General features: G+C 43.6%; 1 protein-coding gene across 1 annotated transcript; it reads right to left on the bottom strand.

The window, feature by feature from the left end:
- Positions 1–422: 422 nt before the first annotated feature.
- LOC100568124 (testis-expressed protein 2) lies at positions 423–25637 on the bottom strand. Its single transcript, XM_008116809.3, has 12 exons — positions 25617–25637; positions 18351–19612; positions 16799–16999; positions 15486–15789; positions 11442–11677; positions 9607–9753; positions 9374–9473; positions 8846–8978; positions 5763–5906; positions 5404–5616; positions 4284–4404; positions 423–3109 (listed from the first exon to the last, which is right to left on the bottom strand). Exons 2-12 carry the CDS (start codon positions 19584–19586, stop codon positions 2981–2983), a joined length of 2964 nt encoding a protein of 987 aa, XP_008115016.2. The 5' UTR covers positions 19587–19612; positions 25617–25637; the 3' UTR covers positions 423–2980.
- Between the last annotated feature and the right edge of the window lie 1430 nt (positions 25638–27067).

The raw sequence follows: 27067 nt of genomic DNA on the forward strand, positions 1-27067 counted from the left end.
ATGCATTAGGAAAATGCATTGGGAAAATGAGGGTGAACTACAACTCCCAAGACCGTGGGTCAATTCTCCCCAAACTCTGCCAGGATTCAAAGTCGGTCGTGTTGATTGTGTGTGCCAAGTTTGGTGCAGATCCAATGCCGTTTAGGTTCAGTAATCTCTGGATGTAGGTGAACTACAAGTCCCATCATGCTGAGTCAATGCAAACACAGCTAGGTATTTAGAAACATATTTTATTATAAAGATCAGGCCTGGGCAAACTTCGGCCCTCTCTCCAGGTGTTTTGGACGACAACTCCCACAATTCCTAACAGCCGGTAGGCTGTTAGGAATTGTGGGAGTTGTCGTCCAAAACACCTGGAGAGAGGGCCGAAGTTTGCCCAGGCCTGGATATAGAAAACATCACAAAAGCCAAGACACCCAAAATATTGATGCAAACCTTTTATTCTTCCCGAGTGCTCCGACTTCAACCGCAATTTAGCCAAGGTTTGCAACGAAAGCCCTTTGTTTGGCCATATCCGAGTCGCCAGCTATTGCTTTTTTGTTTATTTATTTGGAAGTTATTATTAATCATTATTACTTATGACATGGAAGGTCAAACAGCGCCATGGCGTTGCCCAGAGTCATGCTATTTAGTCTGGGCAACATCCCGGTCATGTCCCATCTTCTTTTGCATTGGTATGTTATGGATTGTTTTGTTTTTTCCTCCTCCCGTAGGTTTGAATGGGAGGCAGGTGAAAGCAGTTAGGACTTTTATCGCTCTCTCCGTTCTTTGCAGTTGGGTTCCTTTACTTCCAATGGCAGAATTCGCACCTTGTACCTGCAATTTTTAAATCCTGAGATATACACATACATACATATATTCAAGTACCCTCTTCATCCTTATATACATATATGGATGGAGAGGGTATTTGAATCAAGATTGTAGCATTTTCCTTAACGCATTCATGGATTCCTCTGATCCTATATATAGATACACACACACACACACACTCATATACACACATGTATACAGACACACACACACACACACATATATATATATATATATATACACACACACAAGCTGCTGTGGCGAAATATGGTGGTATGGGAAATCAGATAATCTGTATTTTATAGGCAGTGTGGAAGAGGCCTAAGTGAGGCCTAACTCTGCCTGTCCCCTGGGCTGAGTGGGTTGCTAGGAGACCAAGTGGGCGGAGTTAGCCTTCTAACTGACAGCAATTGGATGAAAGCAATTATTCCTCTCCCTATAATTAGGACTTTATTTTTCTTTTCTTTTTGTTGTATGAACGTAGAGGCATGGATGAGGGGTTGTGCTGCCAAGTTTAGTGTTTCTGGCATGTGTAGTTTTGTTGTTTTGTCCTAGACCGAAATTTCATTACCCTTTTATATATATAGATATATATAGATATAGAGGGAGATTAGGATTCATTGATTCCCCTGAGCTTATATATACACACACATATACATACACAGTAGAGTCTCACTTATCCAAGACTCACTTATCCAAGATTTTGGATTATCCAAGACATTTTTGTAGTCAATGTTTTCAATATATCATGATATTTTGGTGCTAAATTCGTAAATACAGTAATTACTATGGAATACTATTGCGTACTAAACTACTTTTTCTGTCAAATTTGTTGTATAACATGATGTTTTGGTGCTTAATTTGTAAAATCATAACCGAATTTGATGTTTAATAGGCTCTTCCTTAATCCCTCCTTATTATCCAAGATATTCGCTTATCCAAGGTTCTGCTGGCCTGTTTAGCTTGGATAGGTGAGACTCTACTGTAGTATGTGTATGTATATATATGAATGATCAAGGCCGTGGCACTTTTAAAGCATTCATGTACTTCTCAGGATTCATGTATATGTGTGTGTGTGTGTGTACTGGATCAGAATTCAGAGATTCCCAATCCAGATAGCCATGAATCTTATTCTCTCTCTCTCTCTCACACACACACACACATACATATATGTGTATCATATATATGACCAAGTCCATGTCACTTTTAAAGCATTCATAGACTCTTCAGGATGTGTAGCTATACACACACACGTATATATATATATTTGATCAGAATTCATAGATTTCCGATCCCATATACTTGTGTGTGTGTATTCAAGTCCACAACATTTTTAAAGCATTCACAGTGTCTTCAGGAGATATATATATATATATATATATATATATATATATATATATATATAGCAATCAATCGAATATATATATATATATATATATATATATATATATATATATATATTCAATATATATATATATATTCAATCGATCAGAATTCATGGATTTCTGATCCCATTTCTCTCTCTCCCTGTGTATGTATATGTATATAAATATATGTATGTGTGTGTATATAATATATATTCAAGACCATGGCATTTCTCAAGCATTCGTAGATTCCCCTGATCATATATATATATGGAGAGAGCGTTTGAATCAAAACCAAGCATATTTTTAAAAATGCATTTTTGGCCTCCCCTAAAATGTCCAGTTGTTCTTGTTAGACATCTTGCCCCATTCTCCCTGGCATTCAAGGTGGATTTGGATTCACAGTGTGATTTTTTTCCAGCCATTCATTTGCGAACGCAAGATGCGAAAGGCGGGCCAATCCCATGCTAGGATAGTCAGACGCCTTCCGCCACTAGAGGGAGCCCTTCTGCAATGCCATTCAAAAGCGATTGGCTCTCCTTTTTGCTGAGGTTTCGTGGAGGTTCATGGTCCTTTATGGAGAGCGCTGAGATGGGAAACCACCTTCTGCAAGCGTGAGGGAGAGGGGCTATTTGAGAGAAGTTCAAGGTTTTTAGTGCCTCCCTATTGATCTCCTTGGCCCAGATGAACCCCTGGGTGGGGATCGGCCGAACTCTTCAGAACTTGCAAAACAAGAAAACCTCTCACTTTGACCTGTTCCACTTTCGGCCACAAGAAACGATGGATTCCAAATTCAGTGTCTCCCATTACATCCTTGCTTTAGATACTTCTTCATGGGATTCCTTCTGGGATCCATCACCAAACGCCTGGGATTCCAATCCAGAGTGCATCAGAGGTAATATGAGGTCGTCCATATTTGGCATCACTAAAACTTTCTGGAGGAAAAGAAAAAGGAACATCTTTATGTAATTTTATATATACAATATCTATTATTGCCTGATCTATCACTGTTGTTGTTATTGTTATTTGCCTTAAAGCTGTTTGTGAATCTGAGAGAGTGTGATCATCCCAGGATTCAAACCATGGGCCCCATCTACACTGCCATTTGATACAGTTTCATAATGCAGTTTAACTGCATTGACCTGCATTAAACGAGAGTTGACACTGCCATATAATGCTAGTCAATGCAGTTGTTATTGTTGTAGAGTCTCACTTATCCAAGCTAAACGGGCCGGCAGAAGCTTGGATAAGCGAATATCTTGGATAATAAGGAGGGATTAAGGAAAAGCCTATTAAACATCAAATTAGGTTATGATTTTACAAATTAAGCACCAAAACATCATGTTATACAACAAATTTGACAGAAAAACAGTTCAATATGCAGTAATGTTATGTTGTAATTAATGTATTTACAAATTTAGCACCAAAATATTACAATATATTGAAAACATTGACTACAAAAATGGCTTGGATAATCCAGAAACTTGGATAAGCGAGGCTTGGATAAGTGAGACTCTACTGTAATATCATCATCATCATCATCATCATCATCATCTCAGTAGATATAATATCATAGTTCTATTATGTGCTCTGGCCGGAAAGTGTCTATTATTATTATTATTATTATTATTATTATTATTATTATTATTACTATTTAATTATTATTATCATCTCTACAATTAATGTAGCATGGTCCTATGGTGTGCTCTAGCCAGGAATTATGTTGTTGTTGTTATTTATTATTATAATCTCTACAACTAATGTAACATGATTCTATCATGTGTTCGGGCTAGAAACTGAATTTATTATTATTGTTATTATTGACACAAAAACAGATTATGACACAGCAAACGAGATGTATATGCTGGATTTCATATAAAAAAAAACCACAAGTCAAACACTTCCCAAGTGTTTAGGACTGTGTGATTATTATTATTATTACTATTTTATTATGACACAGCAAACAAGATAGATATGCTGGATTTCGTATCACAAAATCACAAGTCGAACACTTCCCTAGTGTCTAGGACTTATTATTATTATTATTATTATTATTATTATTATTATTATTATTTCCCGTTTCAGGATCCACTTTAACCAGACAGGTACCTGGAATTCATGCTGAAGCTTCTTCTCGATCCATTCGGTGACATGGATGAATGTGACCTCCCGTTCTCCCAGTTTGGGGCGGACTTTCAGGTCCAGCTGCGGAGGGATCCGGAAGCTGTACCTGGAACCAGGTAAGAGGAAAAAGGATCCTATTGAACATGGCCATACAGTCCAGAAAACTCACAACAACCCAGATCCTACTGATTTCCTTTAAGCCCTAGACCCGCATTCTTGCAAGAAGTCCGCCTCATAATGGAGAAGATGGCAAACAACAGCAAACTGCAACAACAACAACAACAACAACAACAACAACAACAACAGATGGCCATCAAGGTCCCTTCCATCTCTGGGAACCCCAAGGGCCATCCAATCCACCTCCATTCTGCCATAAAGGAAGACACTATCTAATCCCTCCCGACTGATGGCCATCCAGCCTCATTGACCTGAGCAGGTTCCTGGAGAAATAGGGCTATAGAATAATGGAATCAAAGAGCTGAAAGGGACCCCAAAGTCCATCCAGTCCAAGGCCATTCTGCCATAAAGGAAGACACCATCCGATCCCTCCCAACAGATGGTCATCTAGCCTCGTTGACATTAGAAATAAGTAGAAGTACACTCTAGAGATGGACGAGACCCCAATGGCCATCCAGTCCAACTGGCTTTAGTAAGGAAGGAAGACATCATCAAAGCCCTCCTGACAGATAGCCAGCCAGCCATGAGCAGGTTCATGGAGAAAAAGGAATATAGAACAATAGAATTCCAGGGTTGTAAAGTGATACCCAAGGGCCATCTCATCCAACTCCCTTCTTGCCAGGGATGACACCATTCAGTCCCTCCCAACAGATGGCCATCCAGTCTCATAGACATGAGCAGATTGATGGAGAAATAGGTCTGTGAAATAATAGAATCACAGGGTTGAAAGGGACTCCTAAGGGCCATCTAGTCTAACCCCGTTTTGTCAAGAAGGACACCACTCAATCCTTCCTGATGCCAATGCCATCAGGTCTGTCATAGAATCATAGCATTAGAAGAGACCCCCAAGAGCCAGCCAGTCCAAGCCCCTTTTGCAAGGAAGAAACAATCCAAGCACTCCCGACAGATGGGCATCCAGACTGCATACCAGACTCGGTCTGTTGGAGGTGGTGGGATATTGACCGCCAGGGTCCCAGTGAGTTCCTGGACCTCGACGGTCAGCAGCAGCGGCGTGTTGGAGACCTCCTCGATCTTCTTTTTGATGAACTCGTTCTCGGTGGCCTTCTGGAAGTACTTGGACTTGGCGATCATGTCCACGAAGCGCAGGATCTTCCTGCTGGTGCTGTGGCCGCCAAGGTGGCTGGAAGGGAACGAGAATGTGACGCGGCCACTAAAAAGGCCAACACGATTCTAGGCTGCATCAACAGCAACAACGTACACATTGGGAATATGCTGCCCAATGGGAACACATTGCAATAACAATATCCCATGTTATCCCATGCTTACCTCTCCATCCCGGGAGGGGCCACCCTTTCTCCTGGGCCCCCCAAAGAATTCTCCACCGAAGGAGGGGCGTCTTCTTCCTCGGAGGAACCGGCGCTGGAGGATTCAGCTTCGCTGTCGGCCAGCAAGACTAGGCGGGGCCTGACTCTGCAAGGAAGGAGCAAGCAGAGAGAAATGGGTGACCCGAGGTCTAAAGACGGAGCCCTGACCTCGGGCAGCACACATTTATTTGTGGAAGCTTCCTGGGATTAAGATCATGACCCACATCTAGGATCAAGGAGGATTTCCCTTCTGCGAGGAGGCAATTGCTTCGTCCGCAGGAGGAAACCTCTCGAGCCCTGGCCTTTCGCCTCCTCTGCCTCACCGAATTGCAAACTCCAGGATTCTATATCAATATTACTATTTTTCTACTATTGACCTCCATCAATGTTGGTTCTTGACTGTCTTTCACATCATCTGCCAGTGCATGTTTCTCTTCTTCTACCTATTCTTCTATTATTATTATTATTATTATTATTATTATTATTATTATTATTATTATTATTATTATTATGACACAGCAAACAAGATAGACATGCTGGATTTCATATCACAAAATCACAAGTCGAACACTTCCCAAGCGTTTAGGACTGTGTGATGTATTTTCGGATGATGCGTGCAGATCCCAGTCGGGTGGCCTTTTGCAGTTGGCAGATCAGGATTTTGTCAATGTCTATTGTTTCCAAATGCCGGCTGAGATCTTTTGGCACAGCACCCAGTGTGCCCATCACCACCGGGACCACCTGCACTGGTTTCTGCCAGAGTCTTTGAAGTTCAATCTTGAGGTCCTGATAGCGGCTGAGTTTTTCCTGTTGTTTTTCGTCAATGCAACTGTCACCTGGGATGGCAACATCAATGATCCAAACCTTTTTCTTTTCCACAACTGTGATGTCTGGTGTGTTCTGTTCCAGAACTTTGTCAGTCTGGATTCGGAAGTCCCACAGTATCTTTGCGTGTCCATTTTCCAAGACTTTTGCAGGTTTGTGATCCCACCAGTTCTTTGCTGCTGGGAGGTGGTACTTGAGGCATAAGTTCCAATGGATCATTTGGGCCACATAGTTGTGCCTCTGTTTGTAGCCTGTCTGTGCGATTTTCTTACAGCAGCTGAGGATATAATCAATGGTTTCGTCGGTTTCCTGCATTTTGGGTGATCAGCTGATTTTTCGATCTTGGCCTGAATTGCCTTTGTCCTGATGTCTTGCTCCTGGGCTGCAAGGATCAGGCCTTCTGTCTCCTTCTTCAGGGTCCCATTCGTGAGCCAGAGCCAGGTCTTCTCTTTATCAGCTTTTCCTTCAATTTTGTCAAGGAACTTTCCATGCAATGTTTTGTTGTGCCAGCTGTCAGCTCTAGTTTGTAGTGCGGTTTTCTTGTACTGGTTTTTTGTCTGCTGTGCTTTGAGGAATTTCTGATTTTTGACTTCAATTAAAGCAGGTTCTTCACTTTGCTTTACATATTCTGCCAGGGCATGTTCTTCTTCTTTGACTACTTGTTTTACTTGTAAGAGTCCTCTGCCCCCTGATCTTCTAGGTAGATATTATTATTATTATTATTATTATTATTATTATTATTATTATTATTATTATTATTATTTTATTATGACACAGCAAACAAGATAGACATGCTGGATTTCGTATCACAAAATCACAAGTCTAACACTTCCCAAGTGTCTAGGACTGTGTGATGTATTTTCGGATGATGCGCGCAGATCCCAGTAGGGTGGCCTTTTGCAGTTGGCAGATCCTAATTTTGTCAATGTCTATTATTATTACAGTAGAGTCTCACTTATCCAACATAAACGGGCCGGTAGAACGTTGGATAAGCAAAAATGTTGGATAATAAGGAGGGATTAAGGAAAAGCCTATTATATATCAAATTATGTTATGATTTTACAGATTAAGCAACAAAACATCATGTTTTACAACAAATTGACAGAAAAAAGCAGTTCAGTACACGGTAATGTTATGTAGTAATTACTGTATTTACAAATTTAGCACCAAAACATTACAATGTATTGAGAACATTGACTACAAAAACACTGACTACTAAAAGGCAAACTGCGTTGGATAATCCAGAACACTGGATAAGCGAATGTTGGATAAGTGAGACATTATTATTATTATTATTATTATTATTATTATTATTATTATTATTATTATGTGCCCCTGGTATTGTTCCAGGTAATGGCTGCTTCTCCTTCGATGCCTGATGTTGTTCCAAGTATCATATTATTATTATTATTATTATTATTATTATTATTATTATTATTATTATTATTATTATTATTATTATCATTATTGACACAATGACATTGTATGACACAGCAAACAAGATAGATATGCTGGATTTCATATCACAAAATCATAAGTTATTATTATTATTATTATTATTATTATTAGCCTGGAACAGTGTATTTTTCTCCCCAGACACTGATAACTTTCCTAGAACCATCCGTCCTGATAAACAAGAACAACCTGACGGAAGGACAGCTCCGCACATTCCTTCTCCTTCCAGCCATTCCTTTCTGGCTGAAGTTTAACCTGACTCCTAGGTCTCTTCAGTCCCTGACGGGGCCTTTTGCCCCCATTAACGGTCCTTGTCTAATCTTTCCCCTGAGAAGTGCGTGCAAATCATGGCTTTTGCAAGGCCAGGGCTATTAAATGACAGATTTATGGCGAGCCGATGCTCCCCAGACTGGGTCTGAGCTGGCACGGATGGGCAGATGTGCCAAAGTTTCAGATGGAAGCAAAACTATGACATTTGAGGAGCTGTCATTGGGTGAAGCTCTGGCTAAGGACCCGCTAAAATTACAACTCTCGGGATGCCATAGTGTTGGAACTCAACCACATCCTGCACAAGCTTATAGTCCTCATCGAGGACTTTGATGGGTAGATGAGTAAACGCCCTTCTCCTATTGGTCTTCAGTCTGACTGTCGCTCTATTCTTCCCTCCTATTGTTAGACTGGGACTTCTCAGGGACCCGCAACCAAAGTGGCGCCCAACTGTGTTAACTCCACAGTGTAGATGCAGCCATGGAAGGCCTTGCTCACCCTTCACTGCCATGGTCGGCTCTCCCGCTCTCCTCTCCAGAGGCCTCTTTGCCCAGTTTGTACAGGTTCATCTTCGTCTCCAGGGTCATCTGCAGGGATCCTGTGTAGGTCACTTCCATGTCCACCCAAAGCCCTGCAATACATCATAGAGAGAGAGAAAAATCGCATGTAGTAACACCATTTTTGTTCCTTGGTTCTATCATAAAAACATGGGAAAAGTTTATTAAAATGCCAAAACTTTATTCTTGCGGGAAGCACATCCTGCAGCACATTTTGCTCTAGTTTTTCAATGAGTCTCAAAATAGTTTTGGAACAAAAATTGTGTTACATAGTGTACTGAAAACCATTAAGATTCGACTGAATGCTTCTCCTGGAAGTCACCAGAGTTTCTAGGAAACTCAAGGTCCTTTCTATGAATTGTTGGTACCTGCAATGCAATACTATGATGTGCTGGGACCAAAAGTAAAGTAATGCCATGATGCTCGATCACTTCCGTGTCTTCAGATACTGGGAATGTGTCCTGCTCACCTTGGCTGTCGACCGTAGGGCTGGATGCGCTCAGGATGTGTGGGATGCAGGCCCCCATGTCCAGTTCGGTCAAGGTGAGTTCATTCATGAAGTAGGGCAGCTGCTCGGGAGCGGAGGCAAAGCAAAGGAAGTGAGATGTTTGCAATCAGAAAGGTCTATCCCAGGCTTGGCCAAACTTTGGCCCTCTGGGTGTTTTGGACTACAACTCCCACAATTCCTAACAGATTCCTCACCTTGATTCTGCCCAGTTTCTTCTGGATCTTGTTTGAGACCTGGTCGGCCCAGTATTTCTCTCTGAGGAAGTCCCAAAACATCCGGCCGAGCAACGCGTTGACCCACGCCGTGGAGGGTCCACCCACCAGATTCGCCTCCCCCTGGATCTAAAATGGACAAAAAGGAGTTTGCCATGGTGGTTTCGGCATCGTTCCAAAATCCCATAGGTCAGGCTTCAAAGCTATGGTAAGCTACGGTGGAAACTTTCCATACAATTGCTTGGAGGACCCAAACCGATTGCAGCCCACCATGTCCTTTTGTGCGGCCCTCCTCCAGATGCCGGATTGCATCTTCTATATCAGGGGTCCCCAAACTAAGGCCCGGGGGCCGGATGCGGCCCATCGAAGCCATTTATCCGGCCCCCACGGCAAAAGGGCAGAAAGGGGGTTGGGCTAAATAACCCAAGGGGTCTCTTCTTCTCTTACAACCCTTATTATTATTATTATTATTATTATTATTAATAACATTGAGGCTGAGTGGCCATCTGTCAGGGGTGCTTTGCTTGTGCTTTCGGTGCACAAAGGCAGAAAGGGATAGGACTAAATGGCCCAAGGGGTCTCTTCTAAAACTATTATTATTGTTGTTATTATTATTATTATTATTATTATTATTATTGTTATTATTATTTATTATTATTATTGCTCGGTGGCCAACTATAGTCCGGCCCTCCAACGGTCCGAAGGATCGTGAACTGGCCCCGTTTAAAAAGTTTGGGGACCCCTGATATATTGTATGTACATACAACTTGTAAGCCGCTCTGAGTCCCCTTCGGGGTGAGAGAGGGTGGGGTATAAATGCAGTAAATAAATAAATAAATAGTTGTTGTTGGGTTGTTTTGGTTTGGTTTTTTTTTGCACTACAAATAAGACATGTGCAGTGTGCATAGGAATTTGTTCGTATTTTTTTTCAAATGATAATTCGGCCCCTCAACAGCCTGAGGGACCATGAACCGGCCCTCCACTTAAAAAGTTTGAGGACCCCTGTTCTATATTATGGGAGTGATGCAGGAACGCCTGGAAGGGTTTGGATCGCAATGGTGTCCCGTATTTAAAGGGACGGTCACTGATTTCAACCAAACGTCCCATGTCCCATTTTTTTGCTCTTTTGGGCAGTCCTGTCCCATTGAATCCTAGTATCCAGGGCAGCAGTAAACAAGACCTGCTCCCTCTTCCTTATCACATAATGCCTGACTTTACTATATCCTTTGACCTTTCCCCAACCTTAGAACTACAAACGCTGTTGGGTTTGCAATCCCCATTGTCCCCAGCTAATCAAAAGGGATGAGAGTTGTCATTCAGTAAAATCGAGGGAAGAGAAGGTTGAGAGGAGACATGATAGCCATGTATGACTATGTGAAAGGACGCCAAAAGGAAGAGGGAGCAGGCTTGTTTTCTGCTGCCCTTGATACCAAATGACAGGAGAAGAGATTCCACTTAAACATTAGGAAGAATTTCCTGACTCTAAGAGCTGTTCAGCAGTGGAACTCTCTGCCTCGGAGTATGGTGGAAGCTCCTTCCTTAGAAACAGAAGCTGGATGGCATCTGTCGGGGGCACTTTGTGCTTTTCCTGCATGGCTAGGGGTTGCACTAGATGGCCCATGTGGTCTCTTCCAACTCTATGATTCTATGAAATGGTTGCAATGGTAGCAGTGAGTCTAAAGTTTAAGATCGGGACTGGTGAAAAGGCCTTGTGTGCTGGATGTGGCCCGTGGGCCGTAGTTTGAGGACCCATGGATTCAACACCAAGTGGATGGTGATGTGGATGTCCCAGGTGTCACGTCACCCTCTATCCTCACCCTTTTGGGGTCCGGGCTGCTAGCGGCGCTGAGGCAGGGGCTCTGGGCTGGGCTGGCCTCACTCGCCGGAGGCACCACCCGAGACATGTAGGCGCCGTAGTCCAGGAGGAGCTTCTCCCGGAGGCTGACTGCCAGCTCCTTGGGCTTGAGGGCAGCTGGGATGTCCTCTGTGCTGCCCCGGCTGCTGCTGCTGCCACTGCTCTCGCTGTGGGGAGCCCTCCCGGAGGGGCTCACACCTGGGTGGGAAGAAGAGGCAGGGTTAAGGAGGAGGCTCACCTGACTCACCTGGACACATTATTATTATTATTATTATTATTATTATTATTATTATTATTATATTATCATCATCATCATCCTCCATGGATTCATCTACTCTCCTTGTAAAGCTACCCTAATAAAATATAATAATAATAATAATGATAATAATAATAATAATAACTGCAAAAGGCCTCCCTACTGGAATCTGCACGCATCATCCGAAAATACATCACACAGTCCTAGACACTTGGGAAGTGTTCGACTTGTGATTTTGTGATATGAAATCCAGCATATCTATCTTGTTTGCCGTGTCATAATAAAATAATAATGATTATAATAATATATGACTAGCAGCCATGGACTGCTCTGATCTCCATGGGTTCACCTAATCACCTTGCAAAGCTGTCCAAATAAAATAAAATATGATGATGATATATTATTATGAGCAGCCATGGTTGGTCCGACTTCTATGGATTCTTATGATAATGATAATAATGATGTTGATAATAATATATGACTAGAAGCCACGGACTGCTCTGATTTCCATGGACTCACCTAATCACCTTGCAAAGATATCTAAATAAAATATGATGATGATGATGATGATGTTGATGATGATGATGATGATGATATTATTATGAGCAGCCATGGTTGGTCCTGACTTCTATGGATTCTTATGATAATAGTAATAATAATAATAATGTTGATAATAATTATAATATGACTAGCAGCCACGGACTGCTCTGATCTCCATGGATTCACCTCATCACCTTGCAAAGCTATCCAAATAAAATATGATGACGATGATGATGATAATATTATCATTAGCTGCCATGTTTGGTCCTGACTTCTATGGATTCTTATGATAATGATAGTAATGATGTTGATAATAATAATATATGACTAGCAGCCATGGACTGCTCTGACCTCCATGGATTCACCTAATCACCTTACAAAGCTGTCCAAATAAAATAAAATATGATGATGATGATGATGATATATTATTATGACCAGCCATGGTTGGTCCTGACTTCTATGGATTCATATGATAATGATAATAATACAGCGTTCCCTCACTACTTTGTGGTTCACTTTTCGCTGATTCGTTGTTTCACGGTTTTTCAATAAACTCTAAAAGACTATTATAAATTATAAAAAATTACAATTTACAGCCTAAGGAAGGGAGGAAGGAGAAGCCAAAGGGAGAGAAAAGGAGCCCAAGCAGCAACGGGAGGAGAAGGAGGCAATTTATCAACACATGATTGGTTGATAAAGACTTAAAGTAGTGTATAACTACTAAAATAATGTATAAATATTAAAATAAATATAGTGTCCCTACTTCGCGGATTTTCACTTATTGCGGGTGGTCCTGGAACCTAACCCCAGCAATAAGTGAGGGAACACAGTATTATCATTAGCAGCCATGATTGGTCCTGGCTTCTATGGATTCACCTAATCTCCTTGTAAAGCTATCCAAATAAATATAATATAACAACAACAATAACAGTAATGACAACAACAATAATAAATGACTAGGCTTTTAGAAATTGTAGGAGTTGAAGTCCAAAACACCTGGAGGGAGGGCCAAAGTTTGCCCATGCTTGCTGTAGTATGAATGCAGTTTGATACCACTTTAACTGCCCTGACTCAATGCTAGGAGATATATTTTGGCGAGACAACAGGACTCCTTTGCAGAGACGTTTGTTAAAATGCAACTCCCATAGACTCTAGCTCAGGGGTCCCCAAACTAAGGCCCTGGGGCTGGATGTGGCCCTCCAAGGTCATTTACCTGGCCCCCGCCCTCAGTTTTATAATATAATATTTTATATCAGTTTTAATAAAATAATATATTGTATATGCATATAATATTGATAATAATCTTATTATTATCTTACAATATAATACTAATAGTAATACCATATAATAATATTAATTATATGGTATATATTACATATTATATCATAGAATCGTAGAGTTGGAAGAGACCTCATGGGCCATCTAGTCCAACCCCCCGCTAAGAAGCAGGAAATCGCATTCAAAGCACCCCCAACAGATGGCCATCAGGGCCGGCCCCACTCATGCGGCAGCTGACGCCGCCGCCTCGGGCGCAGGCCCGGGGGGGCGCCGTCAGGCTGGGCGGGAGGCGGGGCACCGCCCTGACGGTGCCCCGCCTCCCGCCCAGTGCGCCCTGGCCCGTCTGGCCTGCTAGAAAAGGCCAGACGGGCGAGCGGGAGTAGCGTGGGAGGCGGGGCCAGCTCTGACGCCGCTCCCCCCCCCCGCCCAGCGTGCCTTGGCCCTGCCTCCCACGCAGCGTGGGAGGCGGGGCCAAGGCACGCTGGGCGGGGGGGGGGAGCGGCGTCAGAGCTGGCCCCGCCTCCCACGCTACTCCCGCTCGCCCGTCTGGCCTTTTGTAGCAGGCCAGACTCAGCGGAGGTTTCTCCAGGCCGCGATTGCGGCCTGGAGGAACCTCCGCTGAGTCTGGCCTGCTACACAAGGCCAGACGGGCGAGCGGGGGTAACGTGGGAGGCGGGGCCAGCTCTGACGCCGCCCCCCCCGCCCAGCGTGCCCTGGCCCCGCCTCCCACGTTGCGTGGGAGGCAGGGCCAAGGCACGCTGGGCGGGGGGGGGGGGGAGCGGCGTCAGAGCTGGCCCCGCCTCCCACGTTACCCCCGCTCGCCCGTCTGGCCTTTTGTAGCAGGCCAGACTCAGCGGAGGTTCCTCCAGGCCGCAATCGCGGCCTGGAGAAACCTCCGCTGAGTCTGGCCTGCTACAAAAGGCCAGACGGGCGAGCGGGGGTAGCGTGGGAGGCGGGGCCAACTCTGGCCCCGCCCCCCGCCCAGCGTGCCCTGGCCCCGCCTCCCACGCTGCGTGGGAGGCGGGGCCAGGGCACGGGGGGGCGGGGCCAACTCTGGCCCCGCCCCCTCACTATTCGCCCTGGCCCCGCCTCCCACGCAGCGTGGGAGGCGGGGCCAGGGCACGCTGGGCGGGGCCAGGGCGCCGGTGGCGGGGGCGCTTTTCAGCACCCCCGCTTTACATCAAAAAATATCTCCGGCCGGCCCTGATGGCCATCCAGCCTCTGCTTAAAAGCCTCCAAAGAAGGAGCCTCCACCACGGCCCGAGGGAGAGAGTTCAACTGTCAAACAGCTCTCACAGTGAGGAAGTTCTTCCTGATGTTCAGGTGGAATCTCCTTTCCTGTAGTTTGAAGCCATTGTTCCGTGTCCTAGTGGTATAGTTCAATATAGTAATATATAATGCTAATATTGTGTTATGCTAATAATATAATATATTGTATGTACATACAGCTGCTCTGAGTCCCCTTCGGGGTGAGAAGGGTGGGATATAAATGTAGTAAATAAATGCAGTAAATAAATAATTAATTTTAGACTTAGGCTGACATGACTAAAAAGTTTGACATGACTTGAAGGCACACAACAACAGCAACAACAATCCTAATTAACTTGACTATGTCATTGGCCAGTAGTAGGCCCACACTTTTCATTGAAATCCTAATAGGTTTATGTTGGTTAAAATTGTTTTCATTTTTAAATATTGCATTCTTTCGTTGTTGTTGTTGCACTACAAATAAGACATGTGCAGTGTGCATAGGAATTTGTTTGTATTTTTTTTTCAAATGATAATTCGGCCCCTCAACAGTCTGAAGGATTGTGGACCGGCCCTCTGCTTAAAAAGTTTGGGGACCCCTGCTCTAGCTTGTGGCAGTTGAAGCAGAGTCAAACTGTGCAATGTAGATGCATTCCAAGTTGAGTTTGATGGGTCCTTTTTTACCTGACCGGGGTTCGCTGGGGTTGGCATGGAGCGCCTCTCCACCTTCCAGCCGGGAAGCCCTGACAAAGTGCTGGAACCACTCCTCCTTGCTTCGCCCCGTCCGGCCAAAGAGGTAGAGGGTCCTTTCCGGGGCTTCAGGTGCAAGCTTGGCCGGGGCCTCCTGGCCCGGAACCGGCCTCTTCCTGGCACCCTTCTCCCTTGCGGGATCTGCCTCCATGTTGCTCGGGTCTGGGAAAAGAACGCAGATGGGGTATTTCTTGTTCCACATCCTCTTCCGGGCCAAAGCAGGTGGGGAAAGGAAGACCTAGAACACCAAGGGGCAAGACGTGAGAGCAAAGAAAGGGGGACGGCGGGGTAGGGTCATCCCAGTCCGGATGAACCCTTTGCCATACCACTTTCCAACAGATTTTAAAGGGTCCCTGCTTCTTCCTCTTTCCTTCCACTTTCCCCTTTTGTCCTCAGGCGACGCTGGTTTGTTTTATATTATTATTATTATTATTATTATTATTATTATTATTATTATTATTATATTTTATTATGACACAGCAAACAAGATAGATATACTGGATTTAGTATCACAAAATCACAGGTCAAACACTTCCCAAGTGTCTAGGACTGTGTGATGTATTTTCGGATGATGCGTGCAGATAATAATAATAATAATAATAATAATAATAATAATAATAATAATAATAATAACAACTTTATTTTTATACCACGCCCCATCTCCCCGAAGGGACTCGGGGCGGCTTACATGGGGCCTTGCCCGATAAAACAATCAAATATCAAAACACAGCAATAAAACAGTTATTCAATAAAAACATCAAGTAGGGTGGCCTTTTGCAGTTGGCAGATCCCAGTAGGGTGGCCTTTTGCAGTTGGCAGATCATGATTTTGTCAATGTCTATTGTTTCCAAATGCTGGCTGAGATCTTTTGGCACGGCACCCAATATATTATTATTATTATTATTATTATTATTATTATTATTATTATTATTATTATTATGTTTCTTTAGACCCCGTTTTATCTCTCCCAAAGGAGCCTCAAAGCAGCCTGACATAAAAGCATTAGTATACAATCTAAAATATACAAATATGAAAACATTAAAAACAAAGATGCCAACGTTACATTACAAAAACACTTCCACTTTCCACAATGGAGAAAAGTGGACGAAAAAGAGAGAAACTGGGACTTATATAAAAGCCATTGGAAAATGGGATGGTGGAAGAGCAATGGGGCCTATTTGGGATAGTTGGAGGGCATGCAGCCAATAACTCTCCTCCCCAGCCATTATAATAGGTTGGTTTCTGACCTGGGCACCGGTCATCTCGTACTGCCGGTGATTCACAAACGTCGCCTCAAGGATTTCTTCCTCAAAAGTGGCCCTTCGAGGGATGTTGTTCTTGGGGTAAGAGAGCGTCATGCTGGAGTCCTCCAAAGTGACAAACACGGAGTGGGTCAGGGACGGGTGGTAGATCTCCGGATCGTAGAAGTACATTTGGTTCATCCAGCCCTAGAAGGAAACACCTTTTGCGGTATGAAATCAGGCATTTGTCACTCTAGAATCCATTTCAGCGTATGCCTCACATGCATTCATTGCAACCAGATAAATCTGCTTCGAAAAACCATTCTGGAGCAGAAGGGGGAACAGTATTTGTATTTACGTTGTTGTTGTGTCCCCTTAAGTTGCTTCCAACTTGTTGCACGCCAAAGATTTTGCTAGGTTTACTATGGATGAAGGGGGAGTTAAACCTTGGTCTCCATGGTCATAGTTAACACTCAAGCCATTATTATTAATAATTTCTAGCTGTGCCCGGCCATGCATTGCTGTGGCGAAGTATGGTGGTATGGGAAATAAAGTATTGAGGAATTGGTGGTAGTTAAGGTAAAGGGTAAAGGTTTTCCCCTGACGGAGCTTAGCCTTCTAACTGGCAGCAATGGGATAAAAACAATTATTCCTCTCCCTCTAATTAGGACTTTATTTTTCTTTTCTTTTTGTTGTATGAATGTAGAGGTATGGATGAGGGGTTGTGCTGCCAAGTTTAGTGTTTCTGGGATGTGTAGTTTTGTTGTTTTGTCCTAGGCCAAAATTTAATTACCCTTTTATATATATAGATATAGGTAAAGGTAAAGGTTTTCCCCTGATGTTAAGTCCAGTCGTGACCAACTCTGGGGATTGGTGCTCATCTCCATTTCTAGGCCAAAGAGCCGGCATTGTCCATAGACACCTCCAAAGTCATATGGCTGGCATGACTGCATGGAGCGCCGTTACCTTCCCGCCGGAGTGGTACCTATTGATCTACTCACATTTGCATGTTTTCAAATTGCTAGGTTGGCAGGAGCTGGGGCTAACAGCAGGCGCTCATTCCGCTCCCGGGATTTGAACCTGGGACCTTCTGGGAAATGGAGATGAGCACCAACCCCCAGAGTCGGACACAGCTGGACTTAACGTCAGGGGAAAACCTTTATCTTTACCTTTAATGACTCTTCCAGGAGTAGAGTTCCCTTCTGAGGGATGGATTTATCTCACTTCCTGTTATCTCACCCCAGTTCTGAACTATTGAGTCATTTGTAAGTCAGATGTTTATAACTTGGGGACAGCTTGAATGGGTTTTTTTTCTCCCTAGTGATGGTATTTGGTCTCTACTGTCACCTAGGGACCCACCTCTAAGACGCTACACTTGGCAGGCAATCATACTCGGATACGAGGGATCGCCTATGATGATGGTGGTGGTAGTATATGAGTGGTACTGAAATTAGTGTGCAAGCAATGGTGCCTTAGAATCGAAGGAATCTGGCACATCTCTGGACTCCCAAGGATACGTTGGCTCCCACCCAGGAAGTCCAACCAATATCTCCCTAACCTTGAGTACGTTGCCGTCTCTCGGCTGCCTCCGCACCGAGTCGTCCAGCAGCAAGGCGTCCTGGAGGGCCCTTGTTTTCCGTGGCGAACGGTTCCGCTTTGGCACTAGCAACAGGATGACCAGGAAGCCCAGGAGGAAGCCGGAGGCCAGGCCAAGGCAGAGGCCGGAGACATAGGGGGGCAACGGAAGGACGAAGTAGTTGTAGGCCAAGAGGGCGACACAGGCGAGGGCTTTGTTGGGCACAGAGCCGCAGGACTCGGCGGGGCGGAGGACAGCGTCCAAGGGTCGCACGGTCCGCACCTCCTCGGGGCCCGTGCCCACTTCTACCACCTGGATCAGGTCCCCGTAGGAGCAGATCTCATAGCGGCAGTTCGAGGAAGGGCCCCACTTTGGTTCTGCAAGGCCGAAGCCCTCCGTTTGTCCTTTTCCCGTGGCACCGTGGTAGTCCGTCCCTGGGCCGGAGCACTCCAAGATGGTGGATTCCTTGCCGTGGTTGGAAGGGGAGTCTTGGCTGTTGTTGAGCGACGGTTTGTGTTTTGGGGAAACATTCTCCTCGCCGATGATCTTGCTGAGCCGGCTGAGCGGCTCCTGCATGGCCTCCGAGAAGCGCCTCTTGGTGTCCTCGAACTTGGCCTCCTGGGCTTTGAAGAAGCTGCCCCTGCTCTCCGACGGGGAGATGTTTGGGGAGGACGGGGCGGTCCGCGAGTCGCCGTTCTTGCCCTTCGGGTGGGTGATCTGCCGCCAGCGGTGGACGTTGAGCTTGGAGTCGGATTTGGACGGTGTCACCTCGGGCTCCAGGCGCGAGATCTCGGTGGAGATGGACTTGACCAAACTCAACAGCGGCTGCGGCTTCGGGGCTGGGGAGCCTTCCCGGGCTTCGATCTCGGTGGAGACCGACTTGACCAAGTTGATCAAGGGTTTGGGACCTTGCGGGGCCAGCTTCGGCGAAGGAAGAGGGGACGCTGCACAGGTTGCGGGTTCTGCGGGATGGATTTGGTCTTTTCCGATCTCCTCTTCACCCGGAGAGAAGCTGTCTGCGGACTCCAGGCCGACATCCTCCTCTTCATCCAAAGCAAAGATCAGCTCATTTCCATGGATGCTGTCCCACTCCTCATCCTTCGTAGACCCATCTATGGAGCCGGCAAACGTTTGAGGAAGAAGAGACTCGATCCGTTGCCGATCCGGAGAAGGCTTTGCCGTCAACGGGCCACAAACCGTGAGAGGACGCTCGGCCATCTTTCACATCCTTACTGACGCCGAACCTAATGAAACAGGAGAAAGTATTAGAAAGAAATTGAGGAAATGGACTTCCAAACTAAATTCCATTGAAACTTTGGGAAATTTCAATTTCACATAGCAAATAGACTGGGAGGACATGTATAGATGGCTGTCTTGAGACTACATAGAGAAAGGAGCAGGTCCCATACAAAAGATGTAAAGTTTTTAGGAAAAGCTGATTCATTCCTGAGCTTCAGAGGCTGGTGTTTCCCCAAAAACTTTACGACTTTTCTATGGGACCTGTACGTTGCCACATGGCACTATTGCACCTATTTATCACTTCTATCTCTCTATATATATTGCCACTAGCTGTGCCCGGCCACGCGTTGCTGTGGCGTTGTCTGGTGGTGTTGGTGAGAAATTGTTGAGGTAGTGGTGGTATTCTTTCTACCATGCAGGAGGATAAAATCCAAGCACTCCTGACAGATGGCCATCCAGCCTCTACATAATAATGATGATGAAGATAATAATAATAATAATAATAATAATAATAATAATAATAATAATAATAATAGCATAGAATCCAAGAGTTTGCAGAGACCCCTAAGGGCCATCCAGCCCAACCCTTTCTACTATGCAGCAGGACACAATCCAAGCATTCACAACACATGGACAACATATAAAAACTATACACTACTACACAGGGACATAGACCCCCTCTACCCTCACCACTTACACAGTACACAAACAACCAAATGCATACTAAACATAAAGACAACCATACAACAGATATTCAATACCATCACTACCTCTACAAGTTCTCACCAACACCACCAGACATCGCCACAGCAACGTGTGGCTGGGCACAGCTAGTAAGATTATAAATGGGTAATATAGCTCTGTGGAAGGGCCTTGAGTCTACACTGCCATACAATCTAGTTAAAATCAGATAATCTGTATCTTATAGGCAGTGCGGAAGAGGCCTGAGGCCTAAGTCTGCCTGTCCCCTGGGCTGAGAAGGTTGCTAGGAGACCAAGTGGGTGGAGCTTAGCCATCTAACTGGCAGCAATTGGCTAAAAACAACTATTCATTTCCCTCTAATTAGGACTTTATTTTTCTTTTCTTTTTGTTGTATCAATCTAGAGCCGTGGATTATGGGTTGTGTTGTCAAATTTCGAGGCTGGGGGCTTGTAGTTTTGTTGTTTTGTCCGGTGCCCTGATTCCATCACTCTTTTATATATATATAGATTGCACATTGCAGTTGTGCAATCGTGCATGTTGACAATTGAACTCTATACATTAGAATCATAGAATCGTAGAGTTGGAAGAGACCTCACGGGCCATCCAGTCCAACCCACTGCAAGAATTCTGCGACATAACTCTGTTGGTGGATATTTATCATAAATTCATCTAAGGACGGGAATCTAAACACCCCTCTACAAAGGTATTAGAATATTTATATTATTTTTACGGTAACTTTCTTTGAACCAAACTTACCGAACTAAGTCACGCACAATAATAAAACTCACCCTAAATCAACAAAACATTAAACAAGATTGAAAAGACTTCCAGTTAAGACCTTCTCAAAATATATCACCCTGCAACTCATTATTACCCCTCCAACTTTTTTTTAAAAAAGACTTTAAATATATATTTGCACACGATGGTATATAACTAGCCAAAATAATACTGTAGTTGACATTTATTGTTTAATTCTCATTGCTATCAAAATAAAATTCTTTGCTGCCTTGGCACATTGGTCTCCAATGCCCTCTTTGCGTTGGAGACTAATGAAAGGAGCAACCCTCATTCTTTTATGACCTCATTGAATGACTTTTTTTCCTGATTTCTCAGTATTTTGTTGTGTTGTGTTCTTTATTGTTATTTGCTCCCCGGATGCGTGTTTCCAATCAGGCCTGGATGACGCATGCATCGCCCCGTCCCTTTTAAATCCCTTGGGGAGGTTTGCGAAAACAAATTAAAAATAGGTCGACTTGCCAGAAGGGAAAATCTCTATGAGGATTTCTATGGGATCTCTCACACACATATGCTTCTTATATATCTTTATGTTTGTGTGTGTGCGCATGGGAGAAATCTGATTGTTTTGACCAGTAGGAATACTACAGAGGTTGTCTATTTGTGTTGTACCTTCATTTAAAGGAAGAATATATGTGTGTGTAGATAAATAAGATATGTGTTTGTATATGTGTGTAATATATGTATGTATGTGTATATCTGTGTACATTTGTGTGTGTATATGTGTGTGTGTGTGTGTGTATATGCATATGTGTATATATATATATATATATATATATATATATATATATATATAGGTCCATGTATATACATGTATGTGTATGCATATGTGTGTATATGTATATCTGTGTATAGATATATGTGTATATATATGAATATGGGTGTATATATGTGTAGAGATATGTGTTTATGTGTGTATATATGTATATACATATGTATACACACATATCCATGCATATACATACACACATCTATCTACACATGTATATGTATATGTGTATATGTATGTGTATATACTATACATGTATATATGTGTGTATATATATATATATATATATATGGAGCCCCGGTGGCAAAGTGCGTTAAAGCACTGAGCTGCAGACCGAAAGGTCCCAGGTTCAAGCCTGGAGAGCAGCGTGAGCAGCCGCTGTTAGCTCCAGCTCCTGCCAACCTAGCAGTTCAAAAACATGCCAATGTGAGTAGATCAATAGGTACTGCTCCGGCGGGAAGATAACGGCGCGCCATGCAGTCATGCCGGCCACATGACCTTGGAGGTGTCTACGGACAACGCCGGCTCTTTGGCTTAGAAATGGAGATGAGCACCACACCCCAGAGTCAGATATGACTGGACTTAACGTCAGGGGAAAACCTTACCTATGTGTGTATATATGCATTTATATATGTATGCATGTGTGTGTATATGTATATACATGTATATTCATGTGTATGTTTATATGTATATGTGTGTATGCATATATGTGTATATATGTGTGTTTATATAGATATGTGTTTATGTGTATATATGTATGTGTACATATATGTATGCACATGTGTATACATATATGTGTGTATATATGGATATGTATGTGCGCATATGCACACATGTGTGCATATATGCATGTATATATGTGCATATATGTATATGGATGTGTATATATATCTACTGTATATATACAGTAGAGTCTCACTTATCCAAGCCTTGCTTATCCAAGTTTCTGGATTATCCAAGCCATTTTTGTAGTCAATATTTTCAATATATCGTGATATTTTGGTGCTAAATTCTTAAATACAGTAATTGCAACATAACATTACTGCGTATTGAAATATTTTTTCTGTCAAATTTGTTGTATAACATGAAGTTTTGGTGCTTAATTTGTAAAATCATAACCTAATTTGATGTTTAATAGGCTTTTCCTTAATCCCTCCTTATTATCCAAGATATTCACTTATCCAAGCTTCTGCCGGCCCGTTTAGCTTGGATAAGTGAGACTCTACTGTACTTATATTAATTAAATCAGATAATTCAGTAAATTCAGCTCCTTTTGAATCTACCTTTCATTTACTATTAAAAGTAAATATTTAGCCCTTCCAGCTACAATGCCATGAATCTTATTTTGAATAGAATTGCTAAAGAAGATGTCTAAGGAGCTCAGACAGCAAGGATTAAGTGGACACCATTCAGCTGCTACGGAATCCTGGGAGTTGTAGTATTCCAAGGGCTGCGTCCACACTGCAGTCTGATCCCATGTTAACTGCCCTGGCTCAATGTGATGGAACCCTGGGAGTTGTAGTTTGGCACTCTTTGGCAGAGAAGGCTCATGGCCTTGTAAAACTACAACTCCCAGGATCTTACAGCATTGTTCCATGACAATGAAGGTGACCACAAGGTCAAGAATGTCGGAAGCCCAGAGTTCTTCTGTGGCAACATTTTATTGCAAGCATCATGGATTTTTATATATATAGATCTAGATATTTCGCAGCGGATCTATTTGTTCTTGGAGATGGCGTCACTCAAATATATTTGTCATCAGGATAATGGGGTTTTTGGAAGGCGACGGAGGAAAGGAAGCCAAGGCAGCACTGGCCCTTTCCACCTGAATGCAGAAATGCTTCTTAAAGGAGCTCCACTTCTAAGGATGCATTAACTGGATCATCTGCTTTAGCAGCTCTTCTTTTAAAGAAAGCAAACCCCTGAGCAGGTTCTAATTTCGGACTCCGGAGGGAGAGGTTTTTGTAATACAACAATCCCTTCCAGAGCTGGCGAGGGAGTCCCAGAATTAGGTTGCATCCGTACCGTGGAATGAATGAAGTTTGATTCCTCTTTAACTGCCATGGCTTTGGGTTAAGGAATCCTAGGAATTGTCCATAAAAAAAGCCTTTGAAAATATTTTTAAAGATATGTTTAAGGCACCAGATCCTGTCCAATTTTGGATGCTAAGCCAGGTCAGCCTTGGGTAGTAATTGGATGGGCATCCGCTGGCAAAGTCCAGTTCTATTCTGGGGGGGAAACCGTTTCTCAGTAGGAAAACCTTTGGAAGTGAACAAGGTTGCCATAAATTGGCAGGAAAAGAATGTATTTAACAGGTGCATCTTCCCCTCTCTGTAATTTGCAAATGATATCTTTGGTGCTGGAAACAGCACTTTCCATGCATTTCACAGTATTTCGCAAATTAGGACTTTTTCCATGCAAAATGTGCAAATGATATTTTTGTGCTGGGAAACGGCACTTCCCATGTATTCTGCAAATACAGACTTTTCCCATGCAAAATGTGCAAAAAAATTTTGTGCTGGAAAGGGCACTTCCCATGCATATTGGAATATTCAGCAAATATAGACTTTTTCCCTGAAAAAATTGAAAATGGTATTTTTGTGCTGGAAATAGCACATCCCATGCATTTTGGAGTATTCTGCAAATCAGGACTTTTCCCATGCAAACTTAGCAAATGAATTTTTTGAACCGAAATGGCACTTTCCATGCATTTCAGAATAGTCATAACTTGGGAGGCTGCCTGTATTTAAAACGTAGGGCCAAGGTGAGGGTGAGATTATTATAATTCTGGAAGCATGTCTTTGGGCCTTCAATTGTCTCCCTTTATATGTAAATGTGAGTAGATCAATAGGTACTGGTCCGGCGAGAAGGTAACGGCGCTCCATGCAGTGATGCCAGTGGCCACATGACCTTGGAGACGTCTACGGACAACGCCGGCTCTTCGGCTTAGAAATGGAGATAAGCACCAACCTCCTGAGTCGGACACAGCTGGACTTAATGTCAGGGGAAAACCTTTACCTAACCTATATGTAAAGAATATGTAAACAAGTGGTAGGTACCTATAGAACAGGACCGGGCAAACTTCAGCCCAGTAGGGTGTTAGGAATTGTGGGAGTTGGAATCCAAAACACCTGGAGGGCCAACATTTGTCCATGCCTGCTATAAAGAGATATTTTTTAGAAAGGCTCAGGATCATGTCAGATTTTGGCTGCTAAGCAGGGTCAGCCCTGGCTAGTAATTGGATGGGAGACCGCCAACGAAGACCCTATTCTATTCCAGCCATTTCTCAGTAAGAAAACCGTAAGAAACAAACAAGGTTGCTATAAACCAGCAGGGAATGCATATCTCTGTCTAAATCAGGCATGGGCCAACTTCAGCCCTCCAGGTGTTTTGGACTTCAACTCCCACAATTCCTAACAGCCAGTAGGCTGTTAGGAATTGTGGGAGTTGAAGTCCAAAACACCTGGAGGGCCGAAGTTGGCCCATGCCTGGTCTAAATACTTCCTCCCATTCTTTCCTATTGGATAATTATCATTCTACTAATAAATCACATTATTATAATTCTGGGGGTCCGGGTTCGAATCCCCACCGAGTCCCACTCTCTCGGCCTCAAAGGTCAAACAAGGAAACCTTGCAATAGGGACGCAGGCACACACCAAACATAGGACGAGAAAGAGCTGTGCATAATAATAAATAATAATAATAAATAATAATGACCTTGCCCCCCATCATCCTCTCCTTACCGTTTCAGGGGCTTGTATTCCTCCGGCTTCCAGATCTGGCTTCCCCGCAGCAGGACGATGGGCGCCGCTATCCTTCCTTCGTGGCCGGAGGATTATATCGACCGGTCCGAACAGGCCGTCTGCTGGCATGACCCTGATCCCGGCTTAAGCCGAAAAGCCGGGCATCGGAGGGTCCAAGGAGCGGCGCCAAGGGATGCGGTCAGAGCAATGATGATGATGCTTGGCTGCATCCCCGGCCCCTTCCTTCTGGTCCTGATGCTGCAGAAGCCGCCCAGTGGCAAGGAGGCTTTTCATCACCCAATCTCCTTTTCACGGGCCTGGGTCCTTGGAAGAAGCAAATAAAAAACAAACAGTCAGGAGATGCAGCCTTGCAACAATGCTCTCCTCTCTGCCGGTGTCTCTGCAGCTCTGTGTCTCGCCGCCTTCTTCCCTTTTGCAAGGCGCACATTGGAGGCCGGGCAGCAAAGCCGGCCAATCCCCATGGAGCCTGTCTATTGGGGTGGGGGTCTCTTCCCCCCCCCCCCAATCCCTTGCCATAGGGGTCAGTTGAGGACAGCAAGGAGCTCAGCCCCAGCCTGGCTCCCCTTCCTCCCTTTAGACACAAAGAGACAAACAATGCATCCTGGAAAAGGAAAGCAAAGGGCTGGGAAGGAGGTCAGACCTGCCACTGAGGTTCCCAGGGTCAGTTAGTATTTTGTAATTACAGTTTTCTTGGGCTTTGACTAAGCAGGACCCCCTTCATACTCACACACATTTATGCATATACATATACGCATTTGAAATAATAATGCCTAAGTACATGCCCACACATACATTTTTTCCAGTTTTTTATTTAAATTACTAGCTGTGTCCGGCCATGCGTTGCTGTGGCGAAGTCTGGTGGTATGGGAAATAAAGTACAGTAGAGTCTCACTTATCCAACATAAACGAGCCGGCAGAATGTTGGATAAGCGAATATGTTGGATAATAAGGAAAGATTAAGGAGAAGCCTATTAAACATCAAATTAGGTTATGATTTTACAAATTAAGCATCAAAACATCATGTTATACAACAAATTTGACAGAAAAAGTAGTTCAATACGCAGTAATGTTATGTTGTAATTACTGTATTTACGACTTTAGCAGCAAAATATCACGACATATTGAAAACATGGACTACAAAAATGTGTTGGATCATCCAGAACGTTGGATAAGCAAGACTCTACTGTGCATATATATATATATATATATTTACACACAGTAGAGTCTCACTTATCCAAGCCATTTTTGTAGTCCATGTTTTCAATATATCGTGATATTTTGGTGCTAAATTCGTAAATACAGTAATTACAACATAACATTACTGCATATTGAACTACTTTTTCTGTCAAATTTGTTGTATAACATGATGTTTTGGTGCTTAATTTGTAAAATCATAACCTAATTTGATGTTTAATAGGCTTTTCCTTAAT

The sequence above is a fragment of the Anolis carolinensis genome, unplaced genomic scaffold (assembly GCF_035594765.1).
Source record: "Anolis carolinensis isolate JA03-04 unplaced genomic scaffold, rAnoCar3.1.pri scaffold_13, whole genome shotgun sequence".
Lineage (NCBI taxonomy): Eukaryota > Metazoa > Chordata > Lepidosauria > Squamata > Dactyloidae > Anolis > Anolis carolinensis.

Coding starts and splice junctions, on each gene's coding strand:
- LOC100568124 (XM_008116809.3), bottom strand. CDS start 19,586: ATGGCCGAGCGTCCTCTCACGGTTTGTGGCCCGTTGACGGCAAAGCCT. Junction 15,790..16,798: donor ACGAGATGACCGGTGCCCAG/GTCAGAAACCAA, acceptor TTGGTGTTCTAG/GTCTTCCTTTCCCCACCTGC. Junction 5,907..8,845: donor GCCGACCATGGCAGTGAAGG/GTGAGCAAGGCC, acceptor CCTTCCTTGCAG/AGTCAGGCCCCGCCTAGTCT.